Below are 18,530 nucleotides of genomic sequence, written 5' to 3'. Positions count from 1 at the left end.
ATGCAAGACAGGAGATCTTACTGGGATCTAAGCTGGGCATAACTTTGTTTTCAACCCATTCCCTATTTGAACTGTATTTATTTTTCACACTGAACTTCTGCATCATAATTTCCAATACTCTAAATGTTGTTTTTTGGTGCAAGAAGCAAAAATTAAAGGTTTCGCAAATGATTATATGAAAAGTTACAAAACTACAAATCATTGTCTGTGAACTTTATTTTATTAAAACATTTAGGTTTTATTTAAATACGTATTAAGAAACAACAACAATTTACTCCATAAAAAAGTGAAATGTACAGAAATTTTTTGCCTTCAGTATATATTTTCATCAGAAAACACCAAATATGTTGCTGCATTTTAGTTTTTGCAAAGTAACAAACAAAATTGTGAAAACTGAAGCAAAATGGAGAATGGCTGCCAATACTAACCAATATTTTTTGCATAATCTGATTTCACACATGCACCTGGGATGTGTCATCTAAAAAGGAATGGGAATGCCTGTGAGGTGGGGATAGTGTGGCCAGGGATCTTTTCATGGCATCCCAACTGTTAGACACAATGCCTCTACTAAATGTCTTTACAGAGTTTGGGAAGAAAATTAATTTATTGCATGGAAGAGGACATTACGGACAATCTGGAAATTTTCTTCTGCTTTCATTGGGGGATGTTGGTAATCTGTCAGAATAATGACAGCAGGCTGCATTTATTCTGAAAGATTTCAGCACTGCAATATTCAATCGGCATATTAAAAAAAAAAAAAAGAAAAAAGAAGAAAAACACAGAAACAGAAAGTGCTGCTGATCTCTTTTCACCATTTCTGCATGCACCTTCTCCAGCATCAGCTGCACGATTTTGCTGTGAACTGGTTCCCAGTAATGACAAGAGTGAACCATTCTTGCATACTGTGTCAGCACAGGCGTCTAAAGTTTCTATCGGGGGTGAATGTAACTTGATGACAATACAGAGTTTGAACCAGAATTTACTAAACAATGAGCTTTATGGGGAAGTCACCAAAATATTACTTTAATAAAGAGATGCAGATATAGGAGAAAAACACTTGTTAAAATTACATGAACATGTTAAAGTTTTCTGTGTACATTTTGTAAATGTACTTTGATTATAAATAAGACCTACTACCCAAAGCTCACACACTAAACAAATGCCAAATACATGAGACCAGAGCAATCAGGACAGCTGGAAACAGCATACTTCAGAGAGCATTTGTATACTTCCTGTAAAATCATTTTTTTTCTGGATTTTGCCAAGAGGTACCTTTCACCTTCATGTCAGGTAGCAGGGTCAGCATGATCATTAATACAGAGGGGCAGTAGCTGCCTCCCTCAAATGACTCCAGAGGCTTTCAAAAGCATTTTAATCGAGGGGTGGGCAAGGCAGCAAACACTACAAGGTCCAACATAAAAAACAAAAACTAGGGATTGACAACAGCTGAAAAGAGCCAACAGAAAGGCCGTACACCCAACATTAGCATTAGATGAGGCCTGAACATTCACTAGGTTGAACCTAGACCATGTGATCAGAAGATTAGGAGGCAGCCTTACAAATCTGGAAAAAGAAGCTTGATGCCTGGAATCCCCATAATGCACTATGATCTAGTAGGGTTTGTTTTTAGTATATCCCAAAAGGTTAAAGACTTTTCCTCCAATCAAGTAAAGTAGGCAATGTAGTTTCATCTCCTTCCCCTTACTTTCATAGGAGATAATTTTGCACGGCTGCCAGCCTGCGTATGTAAAAGAAATTGTTAAAATTTATTGCAAACTGCAGAGTTTATAGTCAGGGCACAGGTGCCCATAAAACCAAAATGCACAACATGCAGTGTATTGTTGCATGTTACTTGATAGGAACATAACACAAAAGGAAAATTATAATTTGCATACACACTTTACAAAGAACAGATCCAGGTGAGCAACCTGGTGACCTAAAACAATGTATGACATATCTGACAAAACAGCCCTGATCATTGACAAATCACAGAAGTGTCTTTCTTAACCAAAAAAAAACACAGCTGCTGTATTTTCACGGGGGAATAGAAAATAGGAAGTAGTTATTTCATCATATGAACTGGTATTTCTATAAAAAGGAAGAAAATCGAGTGAAGGCAAAAATTAGTCCTGTAAAGAGAAATCGAATGGCTCAAATTCCTCCCGGAAAGACTTGGCCAGGCTCTCTTCTTCATCTCGATTTAACTTGCATGCTTTCCAGTCTGCTCTTGTAGGTATATTTAGGAGGGCCTCGCTCGCCAAAACCTCCCTGGAATGCAGAAACAATATGAAAACTGGATGGCCCTGAAAACAACCATTATCAAGGTTGCAATGAAAACATACTAAAATGAAAAGAGGAAAATGCCCACCACACAAACCTTTTATTAAAATGGATATTTACAAAGAAATAAGCAGCTAAGCAAGGTTTCACAAGATGTTAAACTGCCAACACATCAGAAGCTGCAAGAGCAATTAATTTATCAGTCTGCAAGAACAAGGCACCAAAACAAATAACAGGTACTAAAAGTTGTGTCTTATTAGCTTTTGATTTTCCCAGAATGTTCTGAGCAGGTAGTGCTTTGACACTTTTTAGAAGGGTAAGCTGTAACCTCCCATCTGTTCCTACAAATTGTAGAAGTACCAAGGAGGGTTGACACCTGAAATAATTACTAACGCCCTTCCCCCATACCCCAATAACTCACAAACAAGAAAATATTCAGGATAACTCAATGTTAACCAAAACCTAAATGCAGGTCCAAAAAACTGGGTAAAAAAATGCTGTAGAAAAAGAACACTACCTTCCAAATTGCAATGGGAAATTTTTCTTAATTCGATGAAAAAGTTTCTCCCCAGAATCCAACTCAACGTAAAAGTATGGCGTCCCGGGCTGTACAATCTGAAAGCATAGGAGAAGAAAGACTGAATAAATTTGGGGGATGGTTTCTGATAAAATAGGAACCCGTGAAAATATACAATAGGGGTTTCAAATATACAGAAGCCCATCTCACAGTAAATTCATTTTATTGTTTGGCGTATCTATGCTCTTTCATATAAACCATTTCTGTACAAAAGTCTGTTGGGATTGCTAAGACTGCACAGCATCATACTGCTTATCTCTTGCAACAATGCAATATAATGATTGTCAAACATCTGTTTGATAATTTCACAACTGTTACCAAAAATATAACTACCATATGCTTTTAAAGTACTCTTTCAAATCAAATAGTAGGAAGGAGGCTAGGAGCGCAGGAATAATGGGCAAGATGAGACATATATTGTTTCAAGGGAGATTTAACAGCAATAACATTGGATACTGTAATCGTTCTGGCCATGTTTAAACACAAAAGCTGAGAACTTGTAGTCCACATACTTGCTTGATGTCTGTGTGTTGGGGTATTTCTAGCAGCTCTATGTTCTGCTCTTGTGCCTGAACAATAAAGAACTCTTTAATATCTTCTGTGGTGCAGCAACTCAGTGGTAGAGGAACAACCTGCAGGAAGAGATGCAAATCATAATGACCATCTGACTAAGAAACGTATCCAAAAACAAAAAGGGCACAACAGAACAGGCACATTATTGACTTGACATACAGACTAGTTTAATCCAAAATGCGTTGAGAATTATTACAAAACTTACTGTGCTTGTGGAGGGGGGGGGGGGGGGTTGCACATCCAAAAGCTATTTTAAAAGACTGTCAGCTCTGCCTTTAAAGATGTGACATCCTCAAACTAGTTCATTTATTACACCTTATGATACAAAGTAATTTCTACATTTTTGCAATAGGCTCACTTATTTTAAACAATAACTTTTGCGTTATTCTCAAATAAAAATTATACTAAAGTTTAACACCTAAAGTTTAAGTAACAAAAAAAGGTTAAAAAAATGAAAACTAAGCTCCACTTGTTAAAGGAAGCAGGGAAAGCAGGAGTTATTTAGGGCTGATTAGATGAAAATAAACCTTAAAAGGGGGTTAAAAAAGAAAAAAAAAAAAAATCATCATGCAGACTGAAGTTTATTCCTTCAAAATGCAGATAAATAAAACTAGTGCTGGACCACCCAGGTTTTCCTATTTTCTCCAGTCTCTAATAACTTAGTATATCAGGGCCACTGTGTCAGATGGTACTAAAAGTTTGCTTCTACAAAAGCTGAAATCTGTGCGCAAAAGGCCTTGTGGAAATAGCACCGACCAATTATATAAGGAAGCTGTAAAAATCCCAAACTTACACAAATTATAAAAAGCGCAAGGTGCATGCAATTCTCTGCTTATAACACACACTCGCTCTACAGACCCAAACACAAGAATGGTTGAGAAATAATGAAGTCATCACAGGGACATGATCATCCCTCAGAACAGTAAAGTCATCATGTCAGACAGTGCCAAGCTGCCTGTACAGACTTAAACTAATGAGATTTAATGAGAGCTGTGAGAGTTGAAGCAATAGGAGAGATCAAGAGACTGAAATGATCTCCCATGATGCTTATTACTCTAATTCTCTATGTGACGTTACCAGGCTAACCCACAACTTTAAAAGGTAAGCCGTCAGAGGTAACATCACAATGTAAGAACAAAACATTTTACATACACATGGGAAATACAGGTAATACATAATACTGATAAAAAAAACGAGTGGCTGTCCACCCGTAAGCCAGTGTAGACCCAAGCTGAAGTTTTACCTATTAATTCAGTAGGCTACCTAAAATTTATAGGTTGCATTCTAATGAAGTTCAAACTAAATAACGTACTTATGTGTGACAGAACGACAATAAAAAGCACAATTTACCCTAAATGAAAGTAAAGGTGAACTCTGGGGAAATATGAAACTAAAATGAATGCAATTATCACAGGCTTCTTTCTCTCCTTCCACAATTCCTGTATGGGCTGTAATACTTGTATGGCAGGAAAGTATGCTTGGTATTTTTGTCTTGTGCTCTGTGTAAAGCCCATTTTTTTTTTTTTATTACCCCTTCTCAATAAAAGCAAGGAAAAGGGGCAAAATAAATGTTTTTAATGTTCCCGTGTTCTGTGCATTTACCTTTTATGTATGCAAACATAGCATAGGCAGACCACAAACCTTTTTATTATTAAGGTAAAAGGACAACACAAAACAGAACTGTGGTATTAGGCAGAATGTATAGTCCCAGCTGTGGCATTAGTGTAAACCTGACATACTTGCAACTGGAGATGCTGGCTCCTGTAATTTCGCTCAAACATCACATATCTCTTCCCTTTGGACTTGTAAAACTTTTTAAGGGAGGCTTTATACTTCTCACATTCTTCAACAACTTCAGAAGAGAGGTCAACCATGGCCTGGTAATGCCCAATGGGTAGGATGAGAACGTGGTCTGGTGTAAGGCCGCCCTTTGCCAGGGCAACGTAGCACTAAGAGGAAGAATTAGAGATACCATGTGATTTACACAGACATGTAATTTTTAATTGGACCCCTTACAGACTTAGAGTTATCTTGGCTACATCCTCAATTTTATCCTGCAGAGATTTGAAAGGTCTCCTTTTGGATTAAACCAAAAAAAGGGGTTAATGGGACTTTACAGGCCACAATGAACAATTATCTAGCAAGATAAATCACATATTTAAAAAGAGAAAAAAATATACACAACACGACATAAAAATATGTACTAATAGCACCAGTCTAGATCCTTTTATGGAAACTCTCTGAATTGAGGTGTGTTCTCTTTTTAAATATGTGATTTGCAAAGAGACTGTTTTGATATATTTTAATCTTAGTAGATAATTGTTCACTGTGGCCTGTTAATGTTCTGTTAAACCCTTTTTTTGGTTATCCAAAAGGAGACCTTTCAATTCTCTGCAATTTACACATTGACACTCATATATAAAGTGTTACATGATTAAACAAGGCCATTTTATTTTTAATAATAAATATAATAAAAATATAATATATAATATAATAAAATTTATATTTTATTTTTTTAGGATTTTTACATAATATTTTGTTACATATTTACAAGATACAAGACTTACCTTGATATACATCCAAGACAAAACAAGATACCATATACATGGACCATATAATGATACAGCGTGGAAGTATTTAATAAATTCTAAAAATGTGTGCACAAAGCCCATGCTCGTTTTGAGAAGGCAAACAAGAATCCTTAATTGCAAAAACAAACTTTAATATATCGTAGTTCACTACCCCTTTTTCAATTAATAACCTTGTATTACTGTCATTGCCACACTTTCTATGCTTGGGTGGTTATGTTAATTCCTACAGGCTGGTCTGCAAATATGTCTTCCTCTCTTCACTGTCATTACATAGAGGGGAGTGAGAAGATTAGTAGTTTAGACAAGGGACACATTGCATTTCTGCAAAAATCAGACATTTTCTGTACTTGCTGAAAGTAGCATGGAAAGAGGAAGACTAATGAAGCCACTATAAAAGAAATGGTAAACTGACATATATTGAATTTTTTGGGGGTTTAGTTATGTTTAAAATGGTTTCAAATGGAAACTCCAATCCCAGGATGTGAAGCTCTATAGAACCCCCAGATATAATTTACCATACATTGTATAATGTCCCACAGACACTTACATGTTCTCCAATGCTGACTACAAGGTGTTTCTCCACTTCTGGGCTTGCAAGACAGAACCAGCAGGGTCCAGTAGGTTGAGCTAGTTAGTGGAAGAGAAAACATCTTTGTCCAAATAGTGTATATAGTAATATATAGTGTATATAGTGTAAAAGTATCTAATAATTTACAAAAGTCTTTGTGACTTTGTACTTCATTTTAAAAGCATTATTATCATCATTATTATTATTACACAGTATTTATATAGTGTCAACATACTACGCAGCGCTTAACTAAGTCCATAGTTATGTCACTGTTTCTCAAAAGAGCACACAATCTAATCTGCCTACATCATTCATATGTTATGTATGTTAGTCTTTAATACAGTTAAAGATCAATTTTGGGGGGAAGCCAATTAACCTAACTGCATGTTTTTGTTTTTTTATGTGGGGGGGAAACTGGAGTACCTGGAGGAAACCCATGCAAACACGGGGAGAACCTGTGAACTCCATACAGATAGTGTCCAGGCCACATTAAGATTAAGCACAATTTAATAAAACATTAAGGCAGTTCGTAATGATTTTTGTATAGTTTAGACCATTAACAGCTTGCATTGCAGTTTCTTTGAATGAATGAATTTTGAAGCACTGGTTAATAGTTAACAGTGACTGAGTCAATAGTTAACAGTGACTGAGTCTTTAACAAGTTCAACTGTAACTTTCTTTCCTAAAATGGAACAGGTAAAGGGACTAATTGTACATATATGTACTTGCACAAAATGTTTTTACACAGCATAAAGAAAAGCAATACATCCCCCAGCAAAGCACTGGTAAGCTACATTATTACATTTTTGGGTTTACATACACTTTATAACAAAATCGAAGAGGGGCATGGGCTTTTCAGACCTATAAAATACCATTCGTCATTTTCTGATAACTGCTCTCAGAGTAGAAGAGTTGGAAATTCTTACTTTCAGTAAGGCATGTAATACTTTCTAGATAAACACAAATGTTCAGTTGTATTATGAAGGGCAGGAGTGATGCCTAAAGAACTCAATGAACCAAATAACGAGATCTTCATTCAGCTTTTTATTCTTGTATTCCTGTTTGGGAGATTCTCCTCCCTTCCTGTTTGGTGCCAAGACAGGAAGAGGTAAAATTGTCATCTCTTGTGCATAGATGATAAAAAATAAAAATACCATAATAGTCTTAGACTCCTCCATCACCAAACTTTTCTTTCCCCAAGTGAAGACTTAACAATAAAGATGCTCAGTTACTTACGGTGTTTTTTGGGCTGTTTCGTGTGACCCTGTTGGCCTCCCCTGCCATCTGTTTGACGCTTTTTTCCCTGCTGTTGCTTCAAATCAAAGAAGAATTGCTGTGCTGGCTCCTCCTAGCAAGTTTTAATAAAAGAAAAGGTTGTTTATTATTACCATTTGAAACCATCTATGTTCAAATGTGAACGTGATGTTTATATTGCAATTCTGGGAGAACAGCCATCTTACAAAACAAATGTCCACCTCGTGTGACATTTCAAAATGAAAGCCCAATCACTTTTCTGCCATACAAAGTCATAATATATTTAGCACAGAATCCTGGCTCTTTAGATTCCCCACTTAGACACTGGTGATGCCATCAACTCTTCCAACATCCTCCTGGCAAACCCGAGATGCCAAATTTTAAAGAATAAACTGTGCAGAAGGGCCAAATGATTGCTAGAAGCCAGTGTTCACAAGTATCTTGCCCTTCCGCTGCACATAGGGAGTGACCGAACAGCTTCATCGCCTCTCACCCCTACAGGAACGTCCTGAGCCAGCAGACATTTAGCACAGGGTTGTGCCCATTACTACAGCAGCTGGCTTGTTTCAGGCCCTTTCAATGGCAAGGCCTGTGATAAAGTCATTGGTAGTGAAAGGGTTATTAGGAAAACTGGATACATGACAGTTTACTAATATTTATATAGAGATTATTGGAGATGAAACAGAGGTTTAACCTTGGAGTTCAGTCGCATTACAAGACATTTAAAGAAACCCTCTGCTTCCCTCTACTGGTAGAACAAGCTCAGTTCTCCTGAATTTATAACACTCATTTTTTTTTTATTTTAAAGGATGTGAAAAACCCCAGGAAAATCTTTCCCCAAGATTTTGAAAAACCCCAGAAAAATCCAACTATCAATTTTTCTTTTAGGCTGTGGAAACTGCAGTCAAATGTCAGCACTTGCTTGTACGTCAGTGAGTGAAATGAATTTTGTGGGAATGTAAAAACAGACTCTAGATGAGTGGTCCCCAACCCGGTGCTAGTCCGTGGCTAGTGAGTTGGGGGCCACAAATAACAGGAGGCAGAAGCCCTGGAGTTGTATGAGAAAATCGGGCTTCAATGTGAGCTTCCCGAGAGTGGCCGCATACAATAGACCTGGAGATCAGCTGTGGCAGCAGCATGAAAGCTGGGTCTGCGTCCATGCTGCCGTTATTACCCCCAATGTATAAACCTTCATATCTCCTACACTGATTGTTGTAGCAATTTTCAGGGTACACAGGAGACCCCAAGAGCTGCTACTAAACCTAATTTCAGCCCCTTGAACATAAGTTGCCAGGTATGGGGTCTCAAATATAAAATCGTTATAGGAATCTGGAATCTTTTCTCATTAAAGTGGAACTAAAGTGAAAATAAAAAAATTACACCTTTATTTGCACAGATCTGTGACGTATGCCGCTGTATATGTCATTAGGCCCTGCTGTCAGAAAAGTTGGGAACCACTGCTCTAGATCCATTACAGAAAAAAAAGGAAATATTTTGAACCCATGGTCGAAAGATATTGAAAGTAATCTGTGACAAAGCAATATGAATTACTACCAATAGTCTATTGTATTATCTCAAAAGCTGCAGCCTGACCATTTGTAGATAACAAAATAACCTTTCTGGCATTACCCCACAGTAGCCATGGAAGAATGGCTACATCTTTACACCATAATAATGTATTTTCCTACCATCCAATATAAAGATCAATAAATATATAATGAAAATTAGATACCTCCTCTGTGGCTTTAGCTGCATTGCTCTTGCCTTTCTCTCCAGCTTTCCTGTAGGGATTTTCACTGACATCCAGTGGCTGTTTCACAAGCTCTTTCACATCCATCAAACTCATTGGTACAATACTGAATGCATAGATGTACTGCAAGACAAGTTTACAGAAAGTTGATATGATACACTTCAGACAGACTATATAGGGAAAAGTTTGAAGACCCCCTAATCATTACAGACATCAATATTAATAATCATATTAAGCACCTCATACAAAATAAGTTGAGTCATGGTAACTTAGGACCCAGAGATGTTGAGATCAGAAGTATATTACTTGTAAAGAGTGAAGCAAATCTACTTAAGAAAACATTCCTATCATCTACTAACATCACCTTATAACACTGACATTTTAAGGTGCAGAACACACTTAAAACCCCAGTGACGACATTACCTTTTTCTTACCGGGATTGGCCACACTTGCCAGGGCTATAAACCGACTCACATGCTGGGCATTTTCTTGCAAGACCACATGGTTTCTGTAAAGAAAGGATGACTTTATTACATGTGCAAAGGTGGCCAAGTAGGCCAAGGAGTAGGCCAAGTTTCATTATCTCCCTCCTGTAAATCCACTTATCATAAAGTGTATTCAAGCACAGCTACACTAAAGGGTTAACCTTAATTTGTTGACAGGAAACTACTGGGGTGGTGTGCTAGGACAGGGACTTTTACAACTCTGGATCAGTTTTTGATTGAGAGGCTTGCGTGGGGTATAAACTGGAAACTAGTTGTTTGCTTATTTTCAGTATGGAGGATAACCTGGAAACCAGTTATTTCTTATCACACATACTAACAGTTGATTCTACAAAATTAAATCCTAAAACCCAATAAAAGCAGATCCCTCAGAAAAATAAAAAGGGCTCCAAGAAAATGCAAAAGACACACACTTGTGCAACTCATGTAACTACGAGACCACTAATAGGAGGAGAGAGAGGATATTTTCATTGAGCTCTTTTTATTTCATCTGTCCAATCATAGGCTGAGGAAAGACAAGACACTATGGGCCTGATTTATAAAAGTTCTCCAAGGCTGGAGAAGATACACTTTCATCAGTGAACCTGGGTGATCAAATTACCAAGGTAGGTGATGTTAGTAGCCAGCTCACAGCCATCAACATCTTGGAAATATTTCACTGTATCCTGGTTATTTGCTCCAAGGACATACGTCTGGATAGGAGCTGTGAAGAAATAAAAAATATAAAGACTTAGGATTAACCGTTATTAAGCCTATTACAGGGTTTACTTCTAATTCAAAGATATACTAAAGCAAAACTTCATGTTTCAGGTATAGGACATTGGTCTTCCCGTATTCCATTTTATTGGACATTTGGCAGGCGTGTACTCCCCAGCCTCTTTTAGCTGGGCACACCCCCTGGCACTACTTTGAGTGGCTACAGGGGTATTGGACAGTGAGGACAAAAGAAAAATGGGACATACTAAACAAGTGGGAGGTTGGGAGGTAGAAAGCTGACAGAAATAGAGGTTACTGAACTCCTAAAGCAACAACAGCTTGAACAATATATTTGTTATTTGTTGCATTTTCCACTATGATATATGACAGATTTAAAACCCAACAAATATACGTAACCAATGAAGTCCTAACTTACAGCCTGTATGTTTGTGTCTTTTTAGGGTAAGATCAATATGACGACTTTTACTTTTTAATTCTGATATTTGTAGGGAACACTGGAAAAACAAATCATGGGAAGATTTAAACTGCAATAAGCCACTTTATCAATGTGATTTCTTCTCACAGTGTTCACATCAGTGCTAAGGGAAAGGAAGCTCCAAACTACCCCAGTAACAGCATAATTGCCAACAGAAGACCAAGTACAATGTTGTCTGCCATGATATACAGGTTAGAAACAATGCTTCATACCTTGCTTGGCCCCAGATTTATACTCCTCCCAAAGGGCTTGACTTTCAGGACCGCTACCAAAGAAACTTCCAACGCATAAAAGTAACTAAGAATAAAAACAATATATAATTATATCAATTGGAGAAAAAACAGACTTTTCACTGCTCTACAAAGCAAGGTCACTAAACCACAATAAACACACATGTCAGAAATACTAACTTCACTGGTAATACACTTGTTCCAGGCCAGTTTTTTGCAAAGTCATAAAATTAAAAGGATTAACTTAAAACATTGAATTAGCAATTTTTAAAAGTGGTCAACACTTGACATGAAGGAGTTACACTCATGACAGGTTCAACTCATGACAGGTGCTACAAGTGCAGTTACTCATTACACCTCGCTCTACATAATTCCAGAATCAGTAGGCTTTCTAAGGTTTGTTTGTGTAAAAGGCAATATTACTGAGAGAACACTACTAGTACCAGGGTCTAAGAAGAGTTTTATTTTATTTTTTGCTTCTGCATTTTGAGGTTTTCCAAGGGCAGCCTTTTTTTTTATCTTTTTAAACCTGAGAAACATTTGAAAAAAATTCCAGGTCTTCAGGATCACCAACCAACTTTGCATGGTTCAATAGGGAAATAATTGGGCAAGTGGAAAAAAAAAAAAAAGGACCCCCAAAAAATGGTCCCCCGCAGCGTGGGAGAAGCACCGGGAGCCCCCATCTTCAGTCTTCTCTTTCATCTTTTTCTTGGCACGTCACCCCATCTCGCACATAGAAGGCATTTATATATGAAAAAAAAAAAAAAAAGGTGCAGCACCGCCCCCTAATTCTCAATCATGTAGGTGATCAAGCATGAATGGGAACGCATCCCGGGAAGCTCTTAGGCGCTCTAAGGTCTTTTCGTGGGAAGAGAAAAATTTGCTGATCTTACGCATGCGCAGTGAGATCGGCAATTTTTTTTTTTTTTTTTACAACCCAAGTCCCTGATCTAACGCCTGGGTTGGGTGATGTAGGAAGAAGAACCAGAAAGAAGGGACGAAGATCGCGACGCCTGGCACGCTGGTTCGGAGACAGATGCCGGAAAGACGCGGGACCCGATAGAAGAGACCTCCGGACCGATCGGCTGCACTGCAGGATTGAAGGTAAGTATTTTTTTGTTTTAGGCATTTTTGATTTTAGTTCCTCTTAAAGTGAAAATGTTGAGTTTAGGTCCGCTTTAAGTTGACTATGAAAGTTCAATGTGATTAAAGTTGGGGGTTTCCCATTACTTAGTTACTGAGAGAATTAAAAACTTGATTGTGGCACCTACATTTTCTACACAGCAATCTAAACTTACATCAAACTGGCCACTTTTCTTCTGGATGGTCCTCACTCTGTTGAACAAGACATCAAACTTCCCGTATACATCCCCGCAGGCCAGTCTAGGAAAGGAGAACAGTGTTAAATGCAAAAAAAACAAACAAAAAAAACACACCCAAAGAACAACCAGCTTATAAGAGCAAATGAAATCCAACATCAGCATTGTAAAGCAGAACTAAACCCAGGCTGATCTATATGCATTCCAGCGTCAGGCACCGCCAACCTATTTCTCTTCGTCCACTTACAGGCGAACTTCGGGCACTTTGGTTGTGCCGGGATGACATAACTTATGCAGCCTGGCACACACAAAGAATGCCAGGACCGCCGTGTTTCCCTGGCAAGCGAGGCTAGCGCTAAGAATTGGCACGTCGGCCAGAAATCCGGAGCAATCAGGCAGGTAAGAAGCATTATGTTTTCTGCAAATATGACCTGCCTGGAATTTGTGGAAAGTATATCCTAATCACCTTTACATAAAAACTAAATAAATACAATCATACAGCAATACTTCTTTTCAGTCCTCAGTATTGGGGGGTGAATTACACCCAGCCTACACCTGAGGACATCACCAATGCAGAATAAGGCAGCATGATGACGTCACATCAACACGCACCTCCTAACCCATAACAGGTTCTCTTTAAGGCTCCAGGAATGACACTGCGCCTATGCACGCTGCCTCAATAGGTTCCAGAACCCCTCAGTAGTGAGGATGCCATACTAATTTCATATTTACATGCCTACGAGTCTATAGCAGCCACCTCACCGTCCTACACCACTCATCCCTCTCCCGCCATGCCCCACGCGTGCACACTTACACCCGCAGCGTCTTCTCCGACATGACCGAGCGCCCAAAAACACCAAACACCACGACAGAGACTACTTCCGGGCATGGTCACTCCTGATAGGTCAAATTACACCACCTGATCAATTCCTTCTACAAGTGCTTCTGGGAGTTGTAGTTCCGGCCACATATGGACATTAGAGGTGGAGCAAATGGTTGTTCTAGCAAACGGAGCTGCTTTTTGACATTGTGCGGTCAGAGTGGGCGTGTACAAGTAGGCGTGTCTAATGACGTCATTTAAAGCATGGTTAGTGTAATCTGCAGAAGTCACTGTGTTTAGACCTTTATATCCCCTAAACTGGTGGCCCTGAAGACTTGACATTTACAGGGCACACATGGGACCCTGATAGCTATTGTTAACTAGAATTTCAGTCACCCAACAAAGAATTTCAAAATATTGGATCCGTTTTAAAACCAGGAGTCCCAAATGGAAAATGCAAATTAGGGACCACTGGGGCCACAAGGCACAATTAATTGGTATGGGGCCCCCTAATGTTATACTTGCCACGCAAAACTATAACTTTTACTATAATAACCTGTCCGCTTCCTTACTTTGAACCCCAATTCTCTGGAACAGGGAGGTGTAGACCCCTAAAACGTTATCACTATGGCTTTATTACAAATAAACACTCTTCCCATCAAATGCTTTACCTTGCCACAAACAACAATCTGCTTCCCTCCTCTGGACCCTAATGTCTCTAAAATAGGGAATTGTAGGAAACCGAAAATTTAGGTGCAAGTGGGGGAATCTTTTTGCTACCCCCCTAAAATTTCAATAATATGGCAGCAATACAAAAAAATACTCTACCAATTAAAACACTCATCATCACTATGCTATGGAATCATTAGAAGATGAAGAGCTCCACCTTTCAAAATGCGATGCCATGTCACCTATACCTGTCTGCATCCCCTCTTTGAACCCCAGTTTTTCTGGAACATGGGGGTGCAGGAAACCAAACATGTAGGGGTAAATGGGGGACCCTTGTGACTAACATCCAATACATTTTAATCACTTTAGCATTATTACAGGATAAAAAAAAATTCCCTGTCACACATAAATGTCCACTTCCCTTCTCTGAACCCCATTTTTTCTGGCACAGAAAATGTGTAGATAAACAAAAATGTAGGTGCAAGTAGGGCACACCTGTGGCTAACACCTCAATAAGTCATCGCTATGGCATTATTACAAGATAAAAAACTATACCTATCAAACCTTGTCACACATAACTGTCCGCTTCCCTTCTCTGAACCCCAAAATCTCTGGAACAGAGTGACGTAGGTAACTGAAAATATAGCTGTAAGGGCATCTCCCCATTTGGCTGCCTGGCCCACAAGTTGCGTTTCTCTTGAAGTAACAGTTGCAGAGATAATGGGGTTCAGATATGGTCCCCACCTCCCCGGAATATGACAGGACACATTGTAATGTAGTTTCTGCTTCTTAGTTCAGAAATGGTGAGCAGATATTAGGACTGAGCCTACGATGGGGAGTGGGTGGGTTGTGTCCAGAGACACACTGCCCTGAGCCTGCAAAATGTACGGGGGACATGGTCCTCGGCTCTGGCCGATATGTCCCCCCAGCGCGTCCCTCTCCAGACCCCGCTGGGGGGGCACACTGGCCAAAGCCACAGACCACCAAAATTTGGTGACCGCTGGCTATGAGGGTCCCCTGTGTACCCTGAAAATTTCAAATCGTTATAACCAACAGTTCAGGGAATATAAAGGTTTGAACAAAGAAAGTTATTAGGCTGCAGAACATGACAAGCAGCTTTACATACAGTAACCACAGCTATGCCAATTACGTCATTGTATACGCCCACTTAGGGTAGCATAATTTCATGAGGCAGCTCAATCCAGACATCACGTTTCAAGCACCGCCTTTTGTGACGCCACGCCCCCTCTAATATGTCACCTCATTTTAGTATCTGCCCTGCAGATTCGCCGTTCCTGTGCTATGGCTAAGTGAGTATACAAAAAGTTTTGTAAAGAGCTCATCTCGGTTAATTTTTTTAATGCATAAAATTTTCCTTTTTTAACCCGACAAGGACATTTTTAATTGAAGTGAGAGAGGTTTGACGAATGTGCGGAAGTGAATGTGCAGTGGGCGGGGAATGATTGCGCGGGTGTTTTGAGCTCAGTTGGAAAGCCGTCGACCCCTCTCATCTCATTCCTTCTTGTTCCGCAGCCCGATCTCGCACTGCCTAGGTGCAAGATTGGATGACGCACCTTCCTAAAAAGTTACAAACAAAATTGCACCAATCTTACTTTTTTTCTAGGGAGGACCTCTCTCTTACCTGTAATTACTGCTGTGGTAGTGAAGACTAAATTCAGTCTTTACCTTCACAGCGGTAAAGATGGATGGGGGATGGTCCTCTCCGTAAAAAAAAAAAGTTAGCCACCCCTTTTATATAAAATCAAAATATGTAAATCATATGGTGATAGGTCTCCTTTAAAGGACATCTTTACTCATGGTGGACGTGTACGTATTTTTTAATATCATTTTGTTTTTGTCATTACAGATGAAGATTTTACTTCTTCTGTACCTGCAAGTAAAAAATCTCGGGTGGAGACAAAAAAAGAGAAAAAGGAAAAATCTGTAAAGAAACTTACAGAGGAAACCTCATCACCAAAGAATTCACAAGGGAAAAGGTAAGTCATGGGCACAGTGGTGTAGGTATATGGGTCATAGAGGTATATATTGTGACTGGGCTTCATTTTCCAGTGGGCCAAAAGGCGCCTGCCTTCTTCCACTCTCCTGCCATGCTGGGCCATTTCAGCTGTGGGGTCTTTTAGTGCCACCATCTGCAAGGAGAGGAGCAGGCAGTCTTTCAAGAAAAGCAAGAATTACCAGTGACCTCTGTTAGGAAAAGTTTCATGTGGGCACAAACCTGTAAGGGATTCGAATTCTATTTTGGGGGAAGGGGGGCGGTGACTTGTGGTTGCAGGCCCTGAACACGAGCGTAAAGATTCTAACCTGACCTCTGTTGCTGAGGGGGGTTGCACTGTGGACATAGACACGTACCACCAATTTGATGGGTACAGACACTAGCCACACTGATCACCAATGTGAGGGGGTATGTTAAGCACTAACGAAGAAAGAATACTGACCACCAACATAACGGGACACATACAGTGGACCTGTACAACTAGTCTTGATCCCCTGCACTCTGACCTCTGCACTGTATGACCAATGCAGTGTATGTATTTTTCATCACATATTTCTGACTTTTTAGCACAGTGTTGTATATTGATAGGTTGTACCACTGTCCCCTTTACATTGTTTTGTACAGAACCACTTTATACTCTACATAGTCCTGACCAGTTTATGCACCATGCTATATGTTAAACAATGAAGGATACATACTGACCACACAGTCTTGACTGGTATACTATATACCAGCCTTTATTAGGTTCTTTCAGGAGAATTATCTCTACTATGTCTGTATAAACAAATATTATGTTCTGTAAACTTTTATTTTTCTAGGTTGCCTTTGGATGAAAAAATTTACCAGAGAGATCTGGAGGCATAAGGGCAAAGGGTCCCCCTTTTCTTTACGGCTCTTTTGTAAACAGCAGGACTCTTAATCCACAGTGGCAAATTAGTTTGATGCAGTCTTTTCCTATCTGATATTATTCATTGATTGTTGCTGCGCTCTATTTTGCTAGCTAAAGTTGGGTATGAATGATTGTTTTTACTGTCCCTAAAAAACTGGGCAGGTAAAGACCTTAAAATGTATGCAGAGGCAACATTTTCCTTTTTAATAGTAGAGGGGACAGTTCTGTTCTGGTGACAGCTTAAAGAATTTTTTCTTCTTCCTGTGTGTCTGTGGCAAGAACTCTAGGGACATTCTTCCAACCAAACATTTTTTTTCTCTGATTCTAAAAAGATGTTTTTTTTTTGGTTTTTTTTTAACAAACGTTAAAACATTATTTTCATTTTGAAAGAAGCCCACAAGGTACGAAAATGTTCATTTTCTCCCTGTGTCGTACTCCTTAGGTCTTGACGATATCACAGAGAACAATGAAGAGCCGGGTAATGGGAGGAGCCGCAGACAAGCTGCATCTAAAGCCATCACAGAGCAGAGAAAAATCCTGAAAGATGACAGTGGTGGTGAAGAGGATGCAGATGAATTTAAACCGGATGCAAAAGTTTGTATGTCAAGGTCTACTTCTTACTTCCAAATCCCAGTACAGTTTAGGACTATAAGCCATGCACAAACAGTATACAAGCTGACATAATATATATAATGTAATATTAAATTTGCATAATATATGCAGTCCTCAAATTTGCAGGGAAATTCCCCCCGCCCTCCTCCTCCAACTTTTTTATTTTTACAAAGTCTATAAAGCTCAGGATTTGGGGGTTAGGTCATGTGATGTTACAGGTCCTTCTACCTCCGGCGGTGGTCATATCCTAAATGCTATAGAGACAAGTGCTACATGATATCTACATTCAGTTCTCTGCAGCATTCCCATTTGGATCTGGTTCCGATAGGTGTTCTTGAGCAACTCAATGTGGGTGACACTGGATTCCAAAATGGTGGGTTTGTGGGGAAGAGAAAAAACAGTAAGCATTGTGGTGAGAGATTTTTTTATTTTAATTTATTTTATGTGCAGGGCAAGTAACATTTTAATGTAAAGACTGAAAGTTTCAAACATGGCTTTTCAAACACAGCTTTAAATCTTGGGGAAACCATGTAAACTAGACCTTTGTGAATCTTTGTAAATTATTGTAAAGTGTGACCACTGCCCAATCTTACTGTAAAAAGTGATCATTCAAGGGAAATTAACTTGTGTGTGTAGGACAGGTCACTGAGTCTTAAGTAAAGTCTTAGGTGGTGTGAATATGCTGTATT

The 18,530-nt window shown here is 39.0% G+C and overlaps 2 protein-coding genes across 2 annotated transcripts in view; one reads left to right on the top strand and one right to left on the bottom strand.

Moving 5' to 3' along the window:
- Positions 1–213: 213 nt before the first annotated feature.
- On the bottom strand, positions 214–13,738 carry CWF19L1 (CWF19 like cell cycle control factor 1). The gene is made up of 12 exons (XM_072398969.1): positions 13,652–13,738; positions 12,817–12,901; positions 11,501–11,585; positions 10,681–10,799; positions 10,017–10,118; positions 9,576–9,716; positions 7,826–7,937; positions 6,569–6,648; positions 5,170–5,379; positions 3,370–3,489; positions 2,798–2,895; positions 214–2,268 (listed from the first exon to the last, which is right to left on the bottom strand). The coding sequence occupies exons 1-12, from the start codon at positions 13,672–13,674 to the stop codon at positions 2,124–2,126; spliced, it is 1,320 nt and encodes a 439-aa protein (XP_072255070.1). The 5' UTR covers positions 13,675–13,738; the 3' UTR covers positions 214–2,123.
- RAD51AP1 (RAD51 associated protein 1) overlaps positions 13,673–18,530 on the top strand; it is a 9,739-nt gene continuing 4,881 nt past the window's right edge. Inside the window, exons 1-5 of the mRNA XM_072398968.1 lie at positions 13,673–13,727; positions 16,194–16,323; positions 17,159–17,198; positions 17,620–17,903; positions 18,132–18,241. Coding sequence (XP_072255069.1) covers positions 13,673–13,727; positions 16,194–16,323; positions 17,159–17,198; positions 17,620–17,903; positions 18,132–18,241 — 619 coding nt within the window. The remainder of the gene's footprint in view (positions 13,728–16,193; positions 16,324–17,158; positions 17,199–17,619; positions 17,904–18,131; positions 18,242–18,530) is intronic.

The sequence above is a fragment of the Pyxicephalus adspersus genome, chromosome 2, assembly GCF_032062135.1.
Source record: "Pyxicephalus adspersus chromosome 2, UCB_Pads_2.0, whole genome shotgun sequence".
NCBI classification, from domain to species: domain Eukaryota; kingdom Metazoa; phylum Chordata; class Amphibia; order Anura; family Pyxicephalidae; genus Pyxicephalus; species Pyxicephalus adspersus.
Note: the sequence above shows the minus strand (reverse complement) of the source record. Positions and strands in the feature narration are given on the sequence as shown.

Excerpts from the sequence above, each read along its gene's own strand:
- CWF19L1 (XM_072398969.1), bottom strand. The coding sequence starts at position 13,674 with ATGTCGGAGAAGACGCTGCGGGT. Across the intron at positions 5,380-6,568 it reads TAGTCAGCATTGGAGAACAT|TGCTACGTTGCCCTGGCAAA; the intron begins GTAAGTGTCTGT and ends TCTTCCTCTTAG. Across the intron at positions 3,490-5,169 it reads GCCAGCATCTCCAGTTGCAA|GTTGTTCCTCTACCACTGAG; the intron begins GTATGTCAGGTT and ends CTCTTCCTGCAG.